Source organism: Capricornis sumatraensis, chromosome 18 (genome assembly GCF_032405125.1).
Source record: "Capricornis sumatraensis isolate serow.1 chromosome 18, serow.2, whole genome shotgun sequence".
In the NCBI taxonomy this organism is placed as follows: domain Eukaryota; kingdom Metazoa; phylum Chordata; class Mammalia; order Artiodactyla; family Bovidae; genus Capricornis; species Capricornis sumatraensis.
The window spans coordinates 62733120-62755153 of NC_091086.1; the positions used below are offsets into that span (position 1 = coordinate 62733120).

Here is a 22034-nt window from a genome sequence, read left to right on the forward strand (position 1 = left end):
AGGATCACTTGGTGGGGCAGGGAGCGGTGCATTACTCTGCCCACCACAGGTGCCCTCCATCGAGTCCTGTCATTGAGAAGGAACCTGCCTGTGTCTCCCGCACCACTCTGGATCATTTGTTGGCTTTCTGTTTGGGGCAACACAGGTTGCTGGTAAACAGACCCATCTCCAGGTAGAGGGGTCTGTTGTTTGTGCTAAGAAGGACCATTAACTTCTCTTCTCCTTGAGGGATGCTCTCATTGCCTGAGAACATTATAAGACTTCAATAAAATATTTCTTCTAGCTTTTAGCATCCTCCATTCAGATGTGGGTGGAGGCAAGAGACATGGGTTTGATCCAACTGGATTGAGAAGATCCCCTGGAGAAGGAAATGGCAACTCACTGCGGTATTCTTACCTGGAGAATCCTGTGGACAGAGAAGCCTGGCAAGCTTGGGGTCCTTGGGGTCCATGGGGTCCTTGATAGTCCATGGGGTCACAGAAGAGTTGGACATGACTTAATGATTAAATAACAATTCAGATGTGGGTAGAGCATAGAGCACTCAGTAGACAAATCAAAGTTGAGTCCACTTTTCTCTACTCACCTCCCCTTGGGCTCTATATTAACCATTTAAGTTTTTGTGTCAGTTTAAAAACTTTTTAAGGTCAGGTGTCGTCTGATAGTATCCTTATTTCTTCAGGGATCTGAACATTCTAAGCTTTTAGGCTTTTGTGTGGTTTTCTTCCCAGGTAGCCTGCCATTGCAGGAGACATAAGAGACACGGGTTTGATCCCTGGGTCGGGAAAATCCCCGGAGGAGGGCATGGCAACCCACTCCAGTATTTTTGCCTGGAGAATCCCTTGGACAGAGGAGTCTGGCTGACTATGGTCCATAGGATCACAAAAAGTCAGAAACTACTAATTCGACTTAGCACGCACTAACATGAATGGTTTTCTGATCCTTTAAGACTGTTCCGTGAAGATCTAGACTTCATTTTACAATTTTTATATTCATCTTTTTGCCAAATTTCTATTGATTTTTCTATTGATTTTTCACCCCCCTCGTACCTGATGGGGCTGTTTTACAATAAAATGGCCGGTGAAAGCTTTAAGAACCTTCCTAACCTTTGTATCAGTACCTCTCCCAGTCTTACTCATCTAATACCATGGGTTGTTATTTGGAAAGTTCCCACTTGGAACTTGGGGCTGCTCCTTCTGGCCACAGAGACTTTGCAGACCTTGGGGTCTGTTGGTGTCTGTGGCTCCAGCCTTGCCGCTGGTCCAATTTGGCTCTGACCCCCGGGTTAGAGGGCTTCCCAGGTGGCTCAGTGGTAAAGAATCTGCCTGCTGATGCAGGAGATTTGGGTTTGATCCCTGGATGGGGAAGATCCCCTGGAGGAGGAAATGGCAACCCAACTCCAGTATTCCTGTCTGGAGAATCCCAGGGACAGAGGAGTCTGATGGGTTACAGTCCATGGGGTCACAGAAGAGTGAGACACAATTTAGTGAGTAAACAAAAACAACAACAACTCGGGTTAGAGCAGCTCTGTTCTTCCCACAGTGGCCTGCCCCAAACCCTTGCCTCCTGCCCCAATGCAGGATTCCCTTCCTAGAACTTCAGGTTCTCTCACTTAATGCTCCACCTAGTCAGCTTTCCCATCCTCTGGCGACTTCCCAGATAAGAACTCTGCTTATCACGGCAGCTCTTGATCTGTGGCCCTGCCCCAGACTTTCACCCCAAACCTCTTGTCTCTGGGTTTCCCGGCAGCTTGGAGAGGGTCCCCTGAGTCCCACCCTGGGAAGAAGTGTCTCTTCCCACCACTGGTGAGGCCTGATGCGGACAAGTCCGCACACCTGTAAGTCCCTAAAGACTTGGAGAGGAGGGGCGTGTGTTGCACAGACTGATAAGAGGTGGGGGGTAGGGAACAAACTGGTGCGTGAGGAGGAGAGCCGGCTTCTCTTGGAGAAGGGGCGGCAGCAGTGATACTACAAAGGAGGGCTGAGAGTTTTGATTTGAAGAAAAGGCTCGAGAAATGCCTTTTTTGAAGGTGGAGAGATGAGAGTGTATTTGGTGTGATGGCTTTGCTAAACTGGGAGAAAGTTCCTTTGTTTATGGAGTCTGATGTTTGGGTAACATCTAATAGTGGAATCCATAGGGAGGGGTCAGGACACCTTTAAAAGCAGTGGTTCTGGACCAGATGCATGGGTTTTAGGGGACTTTTGGCAATACCTGGAGGCATTTCCAGTTGCCATAGCGAGGGCAGAGGATGCTGCTGAAATCTGTTAATAGTTGGTAGAGGCCAGGGATCTACTAAACATGCTCAGGTGTAGAGGACAGCCCCCCTGCAACGTTATCTGGCTTCAGATGTCAGTCATGCTGAGATACCCTGCCTTACTTAAAGCTAGGGAGCAGTGTTTGGGCTTGGTGGTAAAGAGACTATATTGTCCTTGCTAAAGGCTTTTGAAGAGGCTGCTGCTGCTAAGTCACTTCAGTTGTGTCTGACTCTGTGCGACCCCATAGACGGCAGCCCACCAGGCTCCCCCGTCCCTGGGATTCTCCAGGCGAGAACACTGGAGTGCGTTACCATTTGCTTCTCCAATGCATGAAAGTGAAAAGTGAAAGGTAAGTCGCTCAGTTGTGTCCGACTCTTCGCGACCCCATGGACTGCAGCCTACCAGGCTCCTCCGTCCATGGGATTTTCCAGGCAGGAGTTCTAGAATGGGGTGCCATTGCCTTCTCCGTTTGAAGAGGCAGTTTCCCTGAAAAAAGTTTAGAAGGGTTGATATGGAAGTGATGTAATAGTCTACAGAGGGTAGGTTGGGTGGGAGAGTGTTACAATATCTCAAAGGGGATAGATATGAGGGTTTTGGACCACAACCTGATATAAAGAGCTGACTCACTGGAAAAGACCCTGATGCTGGGAAAGATTGAAGGTGGGAGGAGAAGGGGACGGCAGAGGATGAGATGGTTGGATGGCATCACCGAGTCAATGGACATGATTTTGAGAAAGCCACAGGAGATAGTGAAGGATGGGGAAGCTTGTTGTGCTGCAGTCTGTGGGGGTCACAGAGTTGGACACGACTGAGCGACTGAACAAGTGCAGCAGAGATGGGAGTGAGCAAGAGAAAATTGCATGTGATACCCAATGGGGAAGGGGTGAGGGAGGCAGGGCTGGCTGTAATGATGCCCTGATGTCCCCAAGAACAGTTCTGACAGTTCCTCCAGGAGAGGAGAGTGGGAGAGACTAGTTGGGTTTTGGATGCCTGTTGCATCGTATTCTGTGGAGCCTGGATCATTTCACATTCTGTACCCAGCATCTAAGCACCCACTGGACAAAAACAGATGAGGTCTCTGTTGCACTGACCGTCAGCTCTGTGTCCAAAGTGAAGGGATGGCCCAGCCAGCTCTGTGGTGTGGCAGTTTTGTTTTCTGTCCAATAGAAGAGAAACCCGTTGTCTCTATCGCAGGGTTTGTCGTGCTCTCAGTCAGTTGCCTGTGGGAGCCTCCTGTCTAAGGAGCGGGCTGGAAACCGCATCACAGCTTGGCTGCAATTATGGGCTTGAGGATGGCTCCAGAGGAAGCCCCGCTCTGTTCCACCCACCTCGTGGGTTCGTTTGTTGGTCTTGCTGAACAAACGGCAGAGCTGAGAGTCAGATGAGTCCGTTTTAAGATGTGGAGCTGTGTCTAAAGATAAACGGTTGTGAAAGCACAGAACATGCTTCACAGCTCGTGTATTTTTAGGTGTTTCAAAAATAAAACCCTCCTCTGGGAAGGTGGCCGTGCAGACTGAATGTGTAAATGAGTTTGTTGTTCCCGAATTAACTTCCAAACCCGTAAAAGGTGCTGGCAGGCAGCTGCCTGTTGAAGCCATGTGAATTACAAGTGAGCTCACCTGGGCTGCCCACCGTGTTCCCATCAGGCCAGCCACGCTGCAGGGTTCAGTGTGCGGATCTCAACCTGCCATTCATTTCCTGGATTCATTCAGTCTTCCCAGAGGAGACTTTTGGGGGTTATTTCCCATCCCTTTCCAAAGCCAGTGTCAAGTAACAGCGCGCCTCTCAGGGATGTCCTGAAGACTGGATGGCCAGCAGGCTTGGCATTTGTCTCATACCGGGAACAGCTGAATACAGTGTGGTTTGTCAGGGTTTTGTTCTTCACATGAAATCAAGACTGGTGTTGCCAGAAGATGATTGTAACCATCTGTCTGACTCTGTGTATTTTTAAACTTGACCAAACATTTATCCTCTTGAGTTGCCATTTCTACATCGGCACATGGTGGTGGCAATTAGAAGCTTTGTTTTTGTTCATTTTTCTCCCCTTTCCGGCCTCTTTTGGGTCAGATTCCTTTCAACAAGGGAGGAATATGAGTCAGAAACACACTCAAATTAAGTGGAAATGTCACTGCTAAATGTAAGAGTCTAAATGTAAGTTTGACTTTGGTCATATATCTTGAGTTACTGGTTGTGATCCAGTTTTCAATGAACTTGAACTGTTTAATCGGATGAGGGTGGCAGGCAGTTTTGTTAGGGAAGAAGGTGGGTGTGGAGCATGAGAACTCAGTTAAAAAGGGAACTTATTGGTGCATTGGTAATAAATCTAGGTGCCTCCAATGTCTCTATATTGACTCAGCCCAGCCTGTGTGCCAGGCTGTGCTTGTGGCTCCAAGGATGCAAAATTCCTCTTCATCGTGGTAACTTTTTCTTGAAATAATGAATAAACAAAATACAGCGCCCCTCCAGGACCTCCTAGCTTGTTGATGAAAGCAGACACATCATACCTTTGACAACGGCTCGGGGCAACAATGACTGTGATAAAAGTGCTGGGGACACAAAGAATGGGCATCACAAGAAGAGATGAGGGGGTCAGAAAAGGATCCCAGCTGGGGCATTGGTGCTGAGTTTTGAAACATTCCTAGGGGAATTCAGCCAAGAGGGAGGGTGGCTCTTCCTGGCAGAAGATCAACAAAGAATTGGAATAGCGTGATTTGTCGACCTGCAGGACAGGCAAGAACCTGCAGTGAAGGTTTGTGCAGGCGAGGTGGTCAGGAGCAGGCGAGGAAGGGTGCTGTGTGTGAGTTAGTGACCTTGAAGTCAGTCGTGAAGGCTGGCAGGGGACAACGTCAAAGGTGAGTTCTGGGAACGCTCACTCTGACTGTGGGTGATGGGTGAGTCCAGCAGGTGTATCCAGTCTAGGAGGAGAGTTCAGTTCCGTTCAGTTGCTCAGTCGTGTCCGACTCTTTGCGACCCAATGAATCGCAGCATGCCAGGCCTCCCTGTCCATCACCAACTCCCAGAGTTCACTCAGACTCACGTCCATCGAGTCCGTGATGCCATCCAGCCATCTCATCCTCTGTCGTCCCCTTCTCCTCCTGCCCCCAATCCCTTCCAGCATCAGTCTTTTCCAATGAGGCAACTCTTCACATGAGGTGGCCAAAGTACTGGAGTTTCAGCTTCAGCATCATTCCTTCCAAAGTAATCCCAGGGTTGATCTCCTTCAGAATGGACTGGTTGGATCTCCTCGCAGTCCAAGGGACTCTCAAGAGTCTTCTCCAACACCACAGTTCAAAAGCATCAATTCTTCGGCACTCAGCCTTCTTCACAGTCCAACTCTCACATCCATACATGACTACTGGAAAAACCATAGCCTTGAGTAGATGGACCTTAGTCGGCAAAGTAACGTCTCTGCTTTTGAATATGCTATCTAGGTTGGTCATAACTTTTCTTCCAAGGAGTAAGTGTCTTTTAATTTCATGGCTGCAGTCACCATCTGCAGTGATTTTGGAGCTCAAAAAGATAAAGTCTGACACTTTCCACTGTTTCCCCATCTATCTCCCATGAAGTGATGGGACCGGATGCCATGATCTTCGTTTTCTGAAAGTTTAAGCCAACTTTTTCACTCTCCACTTTCACTTTCATCAAGAGGCTTTTGAGAGGTGACCAGCAAACCAGGTGGGAAGTGTTGGGGTTCAAAACAAGTCCTTGGGAAGCTAGAGCATGATGTTTACTAAGAGGTAGAATCTCGGTGTTTGGTTGGGTTTGGGGGCAGCACGTTGTATTGCTATAGGATGACTCCTGGATTTCTGGTTTATCCACTTGGGTAGACCATGGTGCCATTTGTGAAGATGTGGCTGTACGTAGAGAAGCAGATGTTCTGCAGGAAGCCAAGTTGAGGGCAGCCAAGTGCAGATGCCCAGCAGACTCTTGAGTACACAGATCCGCAGCTTAAAACCAAAGCTGCACTCCAGAAAGCGATTTGGAGAAGTGAGTCGACCCCATGGACTGTAGCCCGCCAGGCTCCTCTGTCCATGGGGATTCTCCAGGCAAGGGTTCTGGAGTGGGTTGCTGTACTCTTCTCTAGGGGGATCTTCCCAGAAATCAAACCAGGGTCTCCTGCATTGCTGGCAGATTCTTTACCGGCTGAGCTACCAGGGAAGCCCCGGAGAAGGGTGGGTGGAAAATAAATCTGGATGGTGGTCCCCACTTCTTGACAAGTACCTTCCCTGTAGGGGAGACATGGCAGTGACTTGAACCAGTTTCCCTGGTGCATTTGAGGTTACTTGATCTATATCCAGCTTTTCAGGACCGTTGTAGCTTTATTTTCATGAATAAAAACAATAATATTTACCTGTGATTTATGTAACACTTTCACATAATTGGGTGGAGTAACAGAGGGTGTGTTGTTGTTATTGATCGGAATCTGGGGCCTGGAGGGGTTAAGCTGTGAACCAGGGAAGATAGGTCCAGGATGAGGACTTGGGGTCTTCTAACCTGACCACACCTTGCTGTCTCCATCATTTCTTGTGTTGTAAAAATGACTTTCTAACAGTAACATGGATGCTTCATATCTACCAGCAGAATGTATCTGAGGCTACTGGGTCACTTTTAGTGATCTTTCATACTCTGTTTTTTTTTTTAGTGGGGGGCAAGATACTAGGTATGACAGCCTTTGTTGTTGTTCCGTTGCTAAGTTGTGTCTGACTCTTTGTGACCCCATGGACTGCAGCACGCAGGCTTCCCCAGTTTTCACTATCTCCTAGAGTTTGCTCAAACTCACGTCCATTGAGTGGATGATGCCATCCAACCATCTCATCCTCTGCCACTCCCTTCTGCTTTTGGCCCTAATCGTCCCCAGCATCGGGGTTGTTTCCATTGAGTCGGCTCTTTGCATCAGGTGGCCAGGGGATTGGACCTTCACCTTCAGCATCAGTCCCTCTAATGACTATTCAGGATTGCTTTCCTTTAGAATTGATTGGTTTGCTCTTCTTGCTGTCCAAGGGACTCTCAAGAGTTTTCTCCAGCACCACAGTTTGAAAGCATCATTTCTTCAGTGCTCAGCCTTCTTTATGGTCCAGCTCTCACATCTGCACACGACCCCTGGAGAAACCATAGCTTTGACTACACGGGCCTTCGTCATGATGTCTCTGCTTTGCCGTACTTAAGCCTTCTGAAGCCTTGAATTGGTAGGCAATGTTTTAAAGCAATGAAGGGAGTCTCTCGCAACGTTTTGTAGCAATAGGCACTGCAGCTGTTCCCGATTATTAAAATGAACAAGGAAATGTATTTTTTTGGTGAGTTGTGTGGAACTCTTCTGACTAGAAAAAAATTTTTATGTGCTTCAAAATAGAATATACTTTCTATTTCGGAAAAGCCGTTAAAATGACCAGGCGATTTATTCTCATGAAATTTGGAATCCGGTATGAGGAAAGCAGCACATGGCCCCACCTGGTGTCTGAAAGCTGCATGTACCCTGAGTCCCAAAGTACACGGAGTTCATGGCCGTTTTTGACAGCAATTGCCTTTTTATCGAGTGAGCATGGAAACACAGGCTCTTCACTGAGGCATTTAACTTTCACTATAGTTCAGTTCAGCTCAGTTCAGTCGCTCAGTCGTGTCCGACTCTTTGCGACCCCATGAATCGCAGCACGCCAGGCCTCCCTGTCCATCACCAACTCCCGGAGTTCACTCAGAGTCGCGTTCATCGAGTCAGTGATACCATCCAGTCATCTCATCCTCTGTCGTCCCCTTCTTCTCCTGCCCCCAATCCCTCCCAGCATCAGAGTCTTTTCCAATGAGTCAACTCTTCGCGTGAGGTGGCCAAAGTACTGGAGTTTCAGCTTTAGCATCATTCCTTCCAAAGCAATCCCAGGGTTGATCTCCTTCAGAATGGACTGGTTGGATCTCCTTGCAGTCCAAGGTTTTTAAATTCATAGGTCTATCCATTTAATTCTACCAGCTACTAATGTTGTTATCCTTGCTTTACCATTGAGGAAACTGGAGCACCAAGAATTTAAGTAGCTTGAACCAGTGGAACCAGCATTCAAACTCAGACTGTAGCATTTAATGACTATAACTCAAATACAAATAAGCACAGCTATGGTATTATTGGGCTTCCCGGGTGGCTCAGTGGTAAAGGATCCAGCCGTCAGTGCAGGAGATGCCCTTCCAATCCCTAGTGCGGGAAGACCCCCTGGAGAAGGAATTGACAACCCACTCCAGTATTCTTGCCTGGGAAATCCCATGGACAGAGGAGCCTGGCGGGCTACAGTCGACAGGGCCACAAAGAGTCAGACACGGCTGAACGGCAAGGGAGTGGTCCGTGGCACACTCATGGAACGCATGTTTTCTCACCACTCTTGTGACTTCTGACCGCATTGTGTCTGTTGCATCCCTTGATACTTAACTTACAACTAGGCTGATCTCCTCCCCCCTCTACTCCTGTCTCCATGTTCACTTCCATGTCGAACTTTCCTTGTTATTCAGCAAATCTCTTATCCATGCAGCCTTTGTTTTAGTGACAAAATAATCCATGCAGGGTGGTATGTTCAAGGTGGTGGGAGAAAAGATAAAGGTGCCTCAGGCTGTAAATATTTTTGCTGATGGACCTCAACCACTTCATCTAATGTGAAGAAACCGTTAGGAACTATGACTTTGGTTGCCATGTTGATTTATACCTTCCTTTGGGAGGGGGGTCCAAAAATATCATTTGGCACCAGTATGGACCTAAACATTGGAGAAGGAAATGGCAGCCCACTCCAGTATTCTTGCCTGGAGAGTCCTATGGACAGAGGAAGCTTGTGGGCTGCAGTCCATGGGGTCGCAAGAGTCGGACACGACAGAGCGACGTTGACTTTGACTATGGACACAAACAATGAAGATGAGAAAGTAACTGAAGCTGCCCCCACTTCTGTAACTGTTAGGAGAAAAATTTGTTAGGATGTAGGTGTTCAGTCACCTTTCTGGAGGTGCTCAGACTCTTTTCTCGAATATTCTGTGGGTTGACCCTGAAGATTGTGGGAGCTATGAAGGAGTTTTATGCAGAGGAGTGTCTGTCTTCAGGTGTTCATTTGTCAAGGGTACAGCTAGGATTGAACACACAGGACTTGAGTGGGAAATGAATGAGGAAGGAGACTCGGGGGTAATTGAGCAAGTGTGGTCAGGGTGGTGTGGATGGAGAAAGAGGGGGTTGATTGTAGAGTTAAACAACTCCACGTGCTTGGGTGTGGCCAGCATGTGGAGACAGTGGCCAGCGACTGTGAAGCTGGAAAGTGGGACGATTCCCGTCTTATATGCTCGTGGGTGAGTGGGGAACGGGGGCGTCACCGCAGACCTGTGGGAAAGCACCCCCCGATTAGGATCCAGGGTCCTGCCCTTGCTCGCTGGCTCTCTTCCTTCCTCTGTCAGCAGAGGCAGCTCTGTCCCTCTGAACCGTGGCCTCTGGGCTGCCTGTAGGTCAAGGTTATGTCGCAGCGTGTCTGCGTAGGTCAGTTGTCCTCTGTGCCCCGCGGTTCTGAAACATCAGTCAAGTTGTTTTGCAAACACATAGAGCTAATTGTGATTTGAAATCTGGTGTCAGGCCTGTTGAGAAATGAATGACTCAGGTCATTAGTGAGGAGGTGAAACTGTAAAACGTGTGCTTTCATGTTACAAAAGCCTAACCTACCTCTGGGACTAAGTGGAGGTGCTTACAGTAAGAGGCATTTTGAACCCTCCATGAGGCACGGTTTCCCACAATCTTAAAAAAATAGCAGTGAAAAACTGGGTTCTTTCTCCATACCAGCCAAACACGCATTTTACATATGCTTTCCTTTTCTTTTTTTTTTTGGAGGTGGGGAGAGATTCAGATGATTGAATTTGGGCTCAAATTCAGACTGGTTTTCTCTTGCCCCCTGTTGGCACAGGGGAGTCCATTGGTTGAATTTATGGGCAGCTGCAAAATCTATACGACAAAGTATTCAAGAGTGGGACAGTCTTCAGACGGGTTGGAATGATTTTTGAGCCAGAGACACTAGCTGGGCGTGAGCTCACAGACCAGCTCTAACTGTGTGTTGGGGACCAGGCTCAACTGGGGAAGGTAGGGTAATGTTAGTGGGTCATAGGCATAACCACCACTGGCATGATCCTTCCCTCCTAGGGGCTGCCTTAGTGCTGACCACCTGCTGTTCGGAGAGCCCCGCTTCCTGCACCTAGAATCTCTGGGGATTGGGAGGAGGCACGGGTGTGTCTTCTGTAACCGCTACACCATGGACCTTGTTGTCTTTCTGAAAGACCTTAAAACTGCTTCACTGGGCCAAGTGCAATGAATTACTCAAACACAAAACTAGGCATAAGATGTTTTGGAAGTTCTGTCTTCACCTTTACTAACAAACTTAATGTCCTGTGGGTCTCCTGCCCCCATACAGAATCCACGTCATCTGTGTCAGGGTAAGTGACTTCTTTTGTTTGTTTTTAATTTTACTTATTTATTTAGGCTGTGTCGGGTCTCAGTCGTGGCACACAGGATCTTTCGATGTGGTACATGGACTCTCTTGTTGTGGCACCTGGACTCAGTTGCTCTGCAGCAGGTGGAATCTTAGTTCCCTGACCAGGGATTGAACCCCTTACCCCTGTGTTGGAAGGCAGATTCTGTTTCTTAAGTGATGCTGGGGGGCTGGTTCCCCAACCAGGAAAGGGGAGCATGCCTATGAGGTTTTGACTAGTCATCACTTTCAAAAGAAAGCTTGTATTAAAAGGTTATGATGTTTTTCATGTATAAATCAATACTTAAAAAACTCACCTCAGAATTTTATAACCACCTTGCCAGTGTGCTGTGAACGGGAGGCAGGCAGGCAGTGCACGCTCAGTTATACCTGACTATTTGTGACCCCATGGACTGTACCCCACCAGGCTTTCCTGTCCGTGGGATTTCCCAGGCAAGAATACTGGAGTGGGTTGCCATTTCCTCCTCCAGGGGATCTTCCTGAACGAGGGACCGAACCTGCATCTCCTGGATATGAACAGGAGTGCCAACATTTTCACAATTTGGGCATATTATTCTCTTTTCAGATATGTTAATGATGGGTTACTGTTCTAATATTCGTTTAATAGTCAAACTGATGCCCTGAGTGTGGCTTTTCTCTTTTACTTGTAGCTGAGACAGGGGATGGGCAGCACGCCTCCCTATCTGTATAAAGAGGATCTTCACTGATTGTCTTGAGTTCTGCCAAAGTGGGGAGGGGGGAAACATGTTTCACAGAAAAATGAAGTCTTGGTATTTCACCGAATAAAAATAATAATAATACAGACAGCTGCCAAAAGGGTAGAACAAGCTTGGCATTCTAGACCTACAAGAGGAAGGAGCCAGACTCCTAGAGCCTCAAGCATCACCAACCTGCCTGCCTTCCTCACCTCTGCAACTCTAATAAGAGAAGCTGCCAGCACCCGTGGTCCAGCCATCGATGGAAGGTATCTGGCATCCCCCAGGGGACCATGTGATTCTCTGCTCGCCTGTAGAAGTAGGGCACTTTACTTCCCCAGGGAAAAGGCTGCATGCACTCTTCTTTCCGGCCACATCCTTCCCCTGATGCTCTGATGGGGGAAAGGGGGCCCTCTAGAGAGTGCAGGTTTCTGAAGACCTGAAAATTCCCTCCTGAAAGCTCTGCATCTTTTCATTGGTTTTTAATGGAAGTGAAATTTATGTAACACAAAACTAACCACTTGAAGGTAAAGTCAGTGGCATTGAGTACATCCAGTGTTGTACAACCAGCACCAGAATGTTCTCATCACCCCACTGGAAGCCCCGTGCCTGCAGGCAGTCAGCTCTCAGTCCTTCCTGCCCCCACCCTCCCCTCTGCCCATGGTAACTACCTCCAGTGTTGGTCTGACTTCCGTCACCTAGCGTCATGCTTTCAAAGTTCATCTCCATGGCAGCCCGTATCAGTACTTCCTTCCTTAGCACGGCTGAATGATATTCTGCAGTGTGGTCGCACTGCATCTTGTTACCCATCTGTCTGATGGTGGACATTGGGTTGTTTCTACCTTTAGGCTCTTGTGTATGATGCTGCTGTATGTTTGTTGGGGAGTACCTGTTTTTAATTCTGTGGGGGTACATACCTAGGAGCGGAACTGTTGGGTCATACACTAACAACTCTTTGACCTTTTCAACCTTGTTTTGGTTTAAAATGTTCCCAAAGCGTGCTCTGAACCATCTTGCATTTGAAAGCAGTGACACGGGACACAGGGTATTTTGCTTGATGTTCCTGGAAGTCACTGTAAATATAGATGATTGCAAATGGCTCTCATATGGTACAGATGCACTCAGGATGTTTGAGCTTTCTGTCCAGTGTTGCTTGGTTTTCTTGAACTCTGCTGTGTTAACACCCCCTGCTAGCAAATGTGAAGAGAAGGCTCTCGATTTAGGTGGCCTGCATTCACGTCTCACCTCTGCCCCTTACTGACTGTGTGACCAAATGCAAAAGTTTATCACTCTACCTTAATTTGCTCATCTGAAAAATAGGCGCAATAATACCGTGAATCTCTTAGGAGTACTCTGAGTACTTTCAGTCTCAGGCCCTCTGAATTAGTCTGTTCTGACTGCCATAACAAAAGGCCACGGACTGGCTGGCTGAAACAACAGGACAGTTATTTTCTCACAGTTCTGGAAGCTCAGCGTTTGAGGTCAGGGTATCAGCAGGGTTGGTTTCTTCTCCTGCGGGCTCCTGCCTTGGCTTGCAAATGGCCACCTTCTTGCTGGGTCCTCACGTGGTCTATCTGTGCACACACATCCGCTGTGTTTCTTTGTGTATCCAGGTTCTCTCTTCTTACAAGGACAAGTTTGGGCTTCCCAGGCGGCCCTAGTGGTAAAGAACCTGACTACCAATGCAGGCTGCAGATGGTGACTGCAGTGATTTTGGAGCCCCAAAAATAAAGTCTCTCCCTGTTTCCATTGTTTCTGCATCTATCACTTCATGGCAAATAGATGGGGAAACAGTGGAAACAGTGGCAGACTTTATTTTTTTTGAACTCCAAAATCACTGCAGATGGGGACTGCAGCCATGAAATTAAAAGACGCTTACTCCTTGGAAGAAAAGCTATGACCAACCTAGACATTACTTTCCAACAAAGGTCCATCGAGTCAAAGCTCTGGTTTTCCCAGTAGCCATGTATGAATGTGAGAGTTGGATGATAAAGAAAGCTGAGCACCGAAGAATTGATGCTTTTGAACTGTGGTGTTGGAGAAGACTCCTGAGAGTCCCTTGAACTGCAAGGAGATCCAACCAGTCAATCCTAAAGGAGATCAGTCCTGAATATTCATTGGAAGGACTGGTGCTGAAGCTGAAGCTCCAATACTTTGGCTACTTGATGCAAAGAACTGACTCATTGGAAAAGACCCTGATGCTGGGAAAGATTGAGGGCAGGAGAAGAAGGGGATGACAGAGGATGAGATGGTTGGATGCCATCACTGACTCTATGGACATGAATTTGAGGAAGTTACGGGAGTTGGTGATGGACAGGGAGGCCCGGTGGGCTGCAGTCCATGGGGTCGCAAAGAGCTGGACACGACTGAGCAACTAAACAACCAATGGAGGAGATGGAGGAGATGTGGGTTCGATCCCTGAGCATGGAATATAACTGGAGGAGGGTGTGACAACCCACTCCAGTATTCTTGCTTGGAGAATCCCGTGGACAGAGGTGCCTGGCGAGCTATAGTCCACAGGGTCGCACAGCGTCAGACATGACTAAAGTGACTTAGCACATGCAAGGACAAGTTTCGGGCCCACCTGAACTGCCTCATTTTAATTTAGTCATCTTTAAAAGGTCCTGTCTACAGACAGAGTTGCATTCAGGGGTGCTGGGGGTCAGGGCTTCAGTACATGAATTGGAGGAGGAGACAGAGCCCATAGCAGGCTGTCAAGCCCAGGGCTCCACAAACACACCGTGGAGGCAGGCAGGTGAATGGTGGAGGCTGCAGGACCTTAGCGCCTGCCCTTCTCATCTGCTGCTCCACTTGTGTCTGAGCCTGGGAACCAGCAACCCAGCTTCATTAGCCTTTCTTAAAGAAGGACAGGTGAGTTAGTCTGTATCCACATGGAGGAGGCATGAAGCGTGCTGCTTTGATAACTCGGTAGCCTCTGTTTTGCTCTTCTGAAGATTTTGCTTAATTTCTGGCCTGGATTTGGTTCCAGAAAAGGGAAGATTGCCAGTCAGCTATTTTTCCAGGTAAGTTACATGGCATTTCATGAGGTGTTTGAGATTACCGGAAGAATACTGAGTGTTTTCACAATGTTCTTGTTACCTCTTAAGTCAAAGATTTATAGCATAAAAGTTAGCTTTTTGACTCTTTTTAAGCGTGCAGTACAGTGTACTAAATACCATTGCTGTGTTGTTCAACCATAAGCACTATCTACCTCCAGAACTTTCTTACCATGCTGAACAGAAGCCCACTAAGCAGTCACCCTCCCTGTCCCTGCCACCCCCCACCCCCCTGCCTTCTCTTATTGCTTTGATCCCAGCTTTCCTAACAGCCACCTGATGGGGTCAGGAGGTCCCCGGAGAATTAGGGATTTGGGCTTTGACGTGTCCCCGTCGTCTTTCTCTTGTTTACTTGCAGCCCTCTTTGAGGTGGCTTCATTCTTTTGCACAAGATTTGTCCCCAGAAGTACAGGGAAAAGTGTGAGTGGGGGGTCAGGAGTCCCTGATCCCTTTAACATGCACTCAGTGGATTCTGTTTAGGCTCAGACAGTGGCCCCAGTGAGAGGTGGTATCTCTTCCCCTCTTAGTGTGGAGCCGCCTTGAGCTGCTTCTGTCTCCACCCCAGGGCGGGTGGGAGTGAGATCCCGTGCCCGGGTGCCCCCTTCTCCTCCTCGAGTGCCACCTGTAACCCGAGTTCCTGTCTCCTCGCCCCCTGCCCTGCAGACCTACATCGGCTCCATCATCGCCTCCGTGAACCCCTACAAGACCATCTCGGGCCTGTACTCGAGGGATGCCGTGGATCGCTACAGCAGGTGCCACCTGGGCGAGCTGCCCCCCCACGTCTTCGCCATCGCCAACGAGTGCTATCGCTGCCTGTGGAAGCGCCACGACAACCAGTGCGTGCTCATCAGGTAACCAGCCAGCCCCCAAACACAGAGCCCGCCTCCAAGCACGTCAACCCCCAGGTTTCCCAGCCAGAGTTTTCCGTTTTGAATAGCCCAACAGCTACAGCTTTGGAAAGAAACTGAGGACTTGATAAAAAAGCAGGATGGACCATGTTTGCTGGCTCTTGTCCTCAGTGTGATTTCTCCATTTCGGTTCTTTGTTTTATTTACCTAGTTATTCTTTGGTTTGTTCCAATGATCAGTCATTGTCCTTCTGTTGACTTATGGAAGCATTGCCTAGTACTTCCAAATTTAAAACGTTTTCTGTATTCTAGAGTGCTCGTTAGAATGCTTGCTTGTTCGAGCAAGGTTTTGGTTTTTGCCAGTATCAGATTACCCTAGAATCTCCCAAATTTAAGGATTTTTAGGGAATTTAATAATTGCATGTTCCTAAACTTGAGCTTTGAATTAGCCACAGAAGAGGGACTTACTCTGTTATATGTTGAGGCAATGATAGAAAGGCATAATGATTTCCGTTAATTTTGGGGAGAGGTGAGGAAAAAGGGTCTTGCCATCTATTTTAGCCAAGTTTTACTCATTTATTAAAATAAACTACCAGATGCCTCACTCTCAAAACACTTATTACTAGGAACTACCTACAAAAATCATACATACTTTTTATTGAATAATAATTCAAATTGCCCTTATCACCTATTTTCTAGTGACATCCTGTTGGCTTATATTATTTATATTGGGATCATGTTCTAGAGAAGGAAATGGCTGCCTGCTCCAGTATTCTTGCCTGGAGAATCCCATGGACAGAGGAGCCTGGCAGGCTACATTCCATGGTACTGCAAAGAGTGAGACACGACTGAGCGACTGAACACTACACACACACTCACACACACACACACACGCACGCACACACGTGTCTTAGTGGTGATCAGAACACTCCTGGATGAGATCAAGAGCAGACATGTTGAGTGCCCTGGAATATCCAAGCACTTCGTCCAGGCACTCGTTCATGGAGCTCGGCTATTGCTAAGACCCGACTGTATTACTAAAACTGCTGATGGGACTGGAAAGCCATCAGAAACAGAGGTCAAGATCTTCTTTCCAAGCTTGTGGCAAAATGATTGTTATTATTTCAAGGGGAGAAGAAAAGGTGTCTGGAATTAGAGAGGACATCATATCAGGACCCCACTCCCTGATTTTTGATCCAGTGGAAGTGAGGCTCGGGAGACAGGTGGAGAGCCATGTGTCAGCTTTAGACTCCCAGCCCCAAACTGCAGACAGACAGACCCCCTGGTCAGGATTCAGGCAGGTCACTGGTGGCCATGATCACTGTCGAAACCAGTCCCCAGGTGGTGAGCTGACCAGCCCTTCTGCCCACCCAGTTCACCTGTCTAGGAAACCACCGCAGCTCTTTCGGGGAGGGAGTCAGGAGCAGACGTACCAGAGGAGAGTTCTCCTCGGAACTCCAGGAAAGAGAAAGGAGGCCATTTGGGAGGTCCTCACACTGTCCACCGACATCCCAGCTTCCCAGGTGGCTCCGTGGCAAAGAATCCGCCTGCCAGTGCAGGAGAGGCAGGAGACATGGGTTCAGTCCCTGGGTCGGGAGGATCCCCTGGAGGAGGAGATGGCACCCCACGCCAGTATTCTTGCCTGGACAATTCCATGGACAGAGGAGCCTGATGGGCCACAGTCCATGGGGTCGCAAGGAGCCTGACACAGCTGAGCACGCACAGGCATTGACCTACATGGTATCTGACGGACGATGGGTGATAGATAATGACCAGCATTTCCAAAGGGTTTCAACACTGTGCCAAGAACTTTCCCTGCATCAGCTCATTGAGGCCTTCCAGCAGCCCTTAGACGCGGATGCTCTGCAAGTGCCACGTACGGGACTGTGTTCTTCTTGGCAGTGTTTACCCATTACCCTTGTTCATGGATCCTTCATTTGCAATAAATCAAAATTATGTGAATGTGGAGGATAGAACAATGCATTTCTCCTTCATCTTTTCTCTCCCTGCTTCTTTCATCAGTTACTTCCTTTAACGAAAGGGAAGACCTGGGCAGATATATTCTCTGTTCTTACCTTAACTATGCTCACTCACCAGGTTGTGGAAACAACTTGGATAGAGGGACTGTCCGTTAATCCAGTTAAGTAAATATGAATCCTTGTAACTTGCAGTTAATAAAAAAATAAAGCTAACACTTGGTATAAACACAGAGCATTTAAGAGTCACCTTCCCAATGAATTGACTTGCCTTCTGATTGTGGGCTTTTTGATATAGTTTCACGAAAGTTGAAAGTGAAGTTTAGAAGTTAGAATTTAAGATCACTGTTCCAGCATACAGAGTATAATAAGATTACAGAATATAATTTGATAAGATTAACAGAGTTTAGAAGATCAAGCTGGTTTCCACACTTAGGTACCTAAATATTTGCCATCGATAATTGGCTGTGTTTATTACTTTCAGTGGAAAACGTGAGGGCATGACTAATATATCACTTGCTAGACAGAGCAGTTAGGGAAGAAAGTGAAAATCAAATGAGATCATTGTGCATATATATGTGTGTGTAATAAAAACGGAAAGGGGTTAGCATGTTCCTGCCAAAGACTGTGGTATTTAAAAATGAAATCGGGGGTAGCCGGGAGGGAGAGGGGACCCCAAACAGAAAGCTCTCATTGTGTAATTCTGATGTGAAGAGTATTTAAATTAAATCAGGAAACGGCATTTTTAAGAATAGATTTCTTATTAAAATGTGTTTTGGTTTTTAATAGACCACTCCAGCAGGATTTTTTTTTTTTTTTTAAGTGGAACTTGGGGCTGTCTGAATTAAGAGAAAATTGAGTGTAAAAATAAAAACTGTAGGGCACAGTAGCCCTTTTAGATTTCCTCGGGCGTGATCTGCCCCCTGGTGGCTACAACATGTTACTACTTTGAAAACTTTCAGGCTAATTACCTATGAAACTAAGAAAATAAGCCTATTTGGATTTAGGCAGGGACTTCATAGATCATTTTTTTCTCTCACTTTATGGGCCTCTGTTACTCCCAATCTCCAGGATTCTAGTCCAAGTCTTTATTGTTTGTCTCACTTTAAAGAGTTTACCTCCCTTAATGCAAAGAGCTGACTCATTGGAAAAGACCTTGATGCTGGGAATGATTGAGGGTAGGAGGAGAAGGGGACGACGGAGGATAAGATGGTTGGATGGCATCACGGACTCAATGGACATGGGTTTGGGTGGACTCCGGAAGTTGGTGATGGACAGGGAGGCCTGGCGTGCTACAGTTCATGGGGTTGCAAAGAGTCAGACACGACTGAGTGACTGAATTGAACTGAACCTCCCTTAAGCTCTAGTTTTATTTTACTTGATTATGTACGTTTAAGCCAATGCTTACACTATTATAATTTCTAAAATATGTGTTTAAAACCCCCATGAGCCTTTTAATCTAACAGGGTGGGCATTTGATCTTGGTTGGTCTAGTACATTTCAGGTTAACTTCAGTTTGGGGCAAGCAGAGTTTAGTCTGTTTGGTCTCCTATGGTCTTTTCTGGATATGTGAACTTTTAATGTCAAGTCGTGTGGTTAATTCATCTGTGCAACTCAGGGCCCAGGACAGTGCCTGATAGAGGGGTCAGCATCCAACATCCGTCAATCAAAGGATGGATGGGCAGAGCAGCTGTTGGTTTAGGACCTCTGCTTGCTTTGCGAAAAGTTTTGTTTTTCCAAAACAGTAGTGATTTCTTCTTAACAGAAGAAGAAATCTATAATGCAGGAGCTGTGTGTGCGATCCCTGAGTCAGAAATAACCCCCCGGAGAAGGAAATGGCAGCCCACTCCAGTGTTCTCGCCTGGAAAATCCCATGGACAGAAGACCCTGGCCTGCTACAGACCTTGGGGTTGCGAAAGAGCTAGACACAACTTAGTGACTATACAACATCATGTCTTTTATCTTCTGGAACAATACTTGGGTTCTCAGGCTTTTTTTTTTTTTTTAATACTAGTGGTATATTTAGAAATCATTGAATTGGAATAGTAAACAAAGCTTGCATTCCTGGATTAAAAAGTCACTACCTGGAATAAGGCATGGGGCATGCCTCGAGCTCATATCGTATGGAAGGTTACCTTGTTAGGCTTTTAGGATTAAAAAAAACAAAAATACCCAACCACTGTCCTTTACGAACTTCTGCTCTGATGGGAAGAAACTGATGTAAACATGCGATTTCAGTACAGTCTGCCAGTGCTGTCTGAGAAATGTGTACCTGGCTGCCCAGAGAAGATGGCAGTAGATGCTCAGGAAGGACCTGAGAAAATATATCACAGAGGAAGGGCCGTGTGGCTCTGCGCCCAAGAGTCTGTGGGAACACAGCGGGCACAGAGTGGGGGAAGGGCCCAGAAGCATTTGAAAGAGTTGGAAGAACAAGTGCAGGTTGCTCAGTTGTGTCTGACTCTCTGCAACCCCTTGGACTGTACAGTCCATGGAATCCCCCAGGCCAGAATACTGGAGTGGGTAGCCTTTCCCTTCTCCAGGAGATCTTCCCAAACCAGGGATCAAACCCAGGTCTCCCACATTGCAGGCAGATTCTTTACCAGCTGAGCTGCCAGGGAAGCCCTGGAGGAACGAGGATCATTAGCAAGTGGAAAGCATGCCTGTAAAGTGTGGGATTTGCTAAGGACATGTAGGAACCAGGCTTGGTTGGAAAGGCAAAGATGGTGCACGGCTGTTCGTTGAGAAAGACAAGACGTTGTGGGGAAGCTGAGGCTGGGAGCTGTGGAGTGGCTTGCCAAGGAGACCGTGAACTTTTTTCTCCTTGTGTTAGTTTCAGAGCAGAGTCCTACTTCCTGCTGCACGGTCACACCTTAAGGGCTTTGTCCTGCTTGCTAAGACCTGCCGACTGTATCTTGTAGGCAGTAGAGAAGTGTCCAAAGTCGTCTTAGTTAGCAGTGGAGTGGTCAGTGTGTGTTCCGAGAAAATCACACGGATCAAGACAGTTTGATTCACGGGATGGAGAATGGTTGTCAGGTGTCCGCAGAGGTAGCCTCTCAGTTCAGTTCAGTTGCTCAGTCGTGTCCAGCTCTTTGCTGCCCCATGAACTGCAGCACGCCAGGCCTCCCTGTCCATTGCCAACTGCTGGAATCCACCCAAACCCATGTCCATTGAGTTGGCGATGCCATCCAGCCATCTCATCCTCTGTCATCCCCTTCTCCTCCTGCCCTCAATCTTTCCCAGCATCAGGGCCTTTTCAAATGGGTCAGCTCTTTGCATCAGGTGGCCAAAGTATTGGACTTTCAGCTTCAACATCTAGAGATAACATCTAGAGACAGCCTCTAGATGGTCATATTTTCTCTAAAGAGGACATATTTTTGGCCCAGTGAGCAAGATCATTTCTGTTACAACTACTCGGCTCTGCCCTTAGAGTGTGGAAGTGCTTGCAGACAGCATGTGTGAAATGCCAGGCTATGTTCCAATAAAACTTTTATTTATAAAAGCAGAAGGGCAGATCTGGGGGCCGCAGTTGGCCAATACGTGCGCTGGAGGGGAGACTCCGGGTGGATAAAGGGCCCTGTTCACAGCAGAGGCGCTTTCCTTCAGGTGTGTTTTGATCCCTCCTCCCTGATTTCCTGGGGACTTCTCCACCTTTGAGCCTCCCTGCCGCTGGTTCTTGGATCTCTCCTTTTCTACTGGACCATTGGCTTTATCACCCAACAATTTCTAGTATCTTTTACAGGTTTCTTGAACTTCTTTGCCTGGGGACTCAGACAGTAAATAATGTGCCTGCAATGCAGGAGACCTGGGCTCGATCCCTGGGTCAGGAAGATCCCCTGGAGAGAAGGGAATGGCAGCCCACTCCAGTATTCTTGCCTGGGGAATCACATGGAGAGAGGAGCCTGGCGGGCTATAGTCCATGGGTTCACAAAGAGTCAGACATGACTGAGCGACTAACACAGTTACTTATTTTCTTTATTTTTGAAATAAGAAAAGATAAAACAAGATCATCTTTGACTCCACAGCCCCTTCCACACACTGCCCCACCCTCCTCCAAGCTCCTCCACCGTTCTGGACTCTTCCTTGTTCTCTTGGCTCATCTTCCTCAGCTTCTACCAGCCTGCCTTTCCTTCTGTGGGTCTCCCTGCCTCCCCAGACTTCAGGGCTCCCCTGCCAGCTTCTCCGCTGTGTCCCACCCATGTGTCCACCGCCCCCAGGGCATCGTCACGGAGGTCTCTTCTGTGCATCTCAAGGGTGACCCCTCCTCAGTTCACCCCGATTTCCTCCCAGAAAATCGGTGTTCCTCCTGTCATGCTTCTTGTTCTTAGCAAGGTCTCAAGCCGGAGATCAGGACATTAATCTTGGAAATGTGAGGCACCCCGCCCCCAACATGAAGGTCAGATTCCCTTCGGTCAGCTGTACCGATCTCATATATACAGTTCAGTGATTACTGACAAAGACGCCCAGCTGTGCTACCAGCGTCCAGGTCATCACACTGGCTGGGAAACTCTCTGGACTCTCCTTCATTCCCCCACCTCCCTGTCACCGAGCACCCAGACCAACAGCCATCCCCTCCCTCCTCTGGGGACCTCTGGCTTTCCCCTCTGCTCCCGCTCTCCTTATCCTCTGCCCTCATTCCCCGACTTCCTTTCTCATATCTCTCCATCCATCCTCAATCCATTCTCCACACCGAGTGATTCGTTAGAACCTTGAACCGGATCACGACAT

At 47.8% G+C, this 22034-nt stretch overlaps 1 protein-coding gene across 1 annotated transcript in view; it reads left to right on the top strand.

Moving 5' to 3' along the window:
• Positions 1 to 22034, top strand: part of MYO10 (myosin X) — a 207491-nt gene that overhangs the window by 66210 nt on the left and 119247 nt on the right. The window contains exon 4 of the mRNA XM_068990481.1: positions 15150 to 15337. Within this exon, the coding sequence (XP_068846582.1) occupies positions 15150 to 15337 (188 nt within the window). The remainder of the gene's footprint in view (positions 1 to 15149; positions 15338 to 22034) is intronic.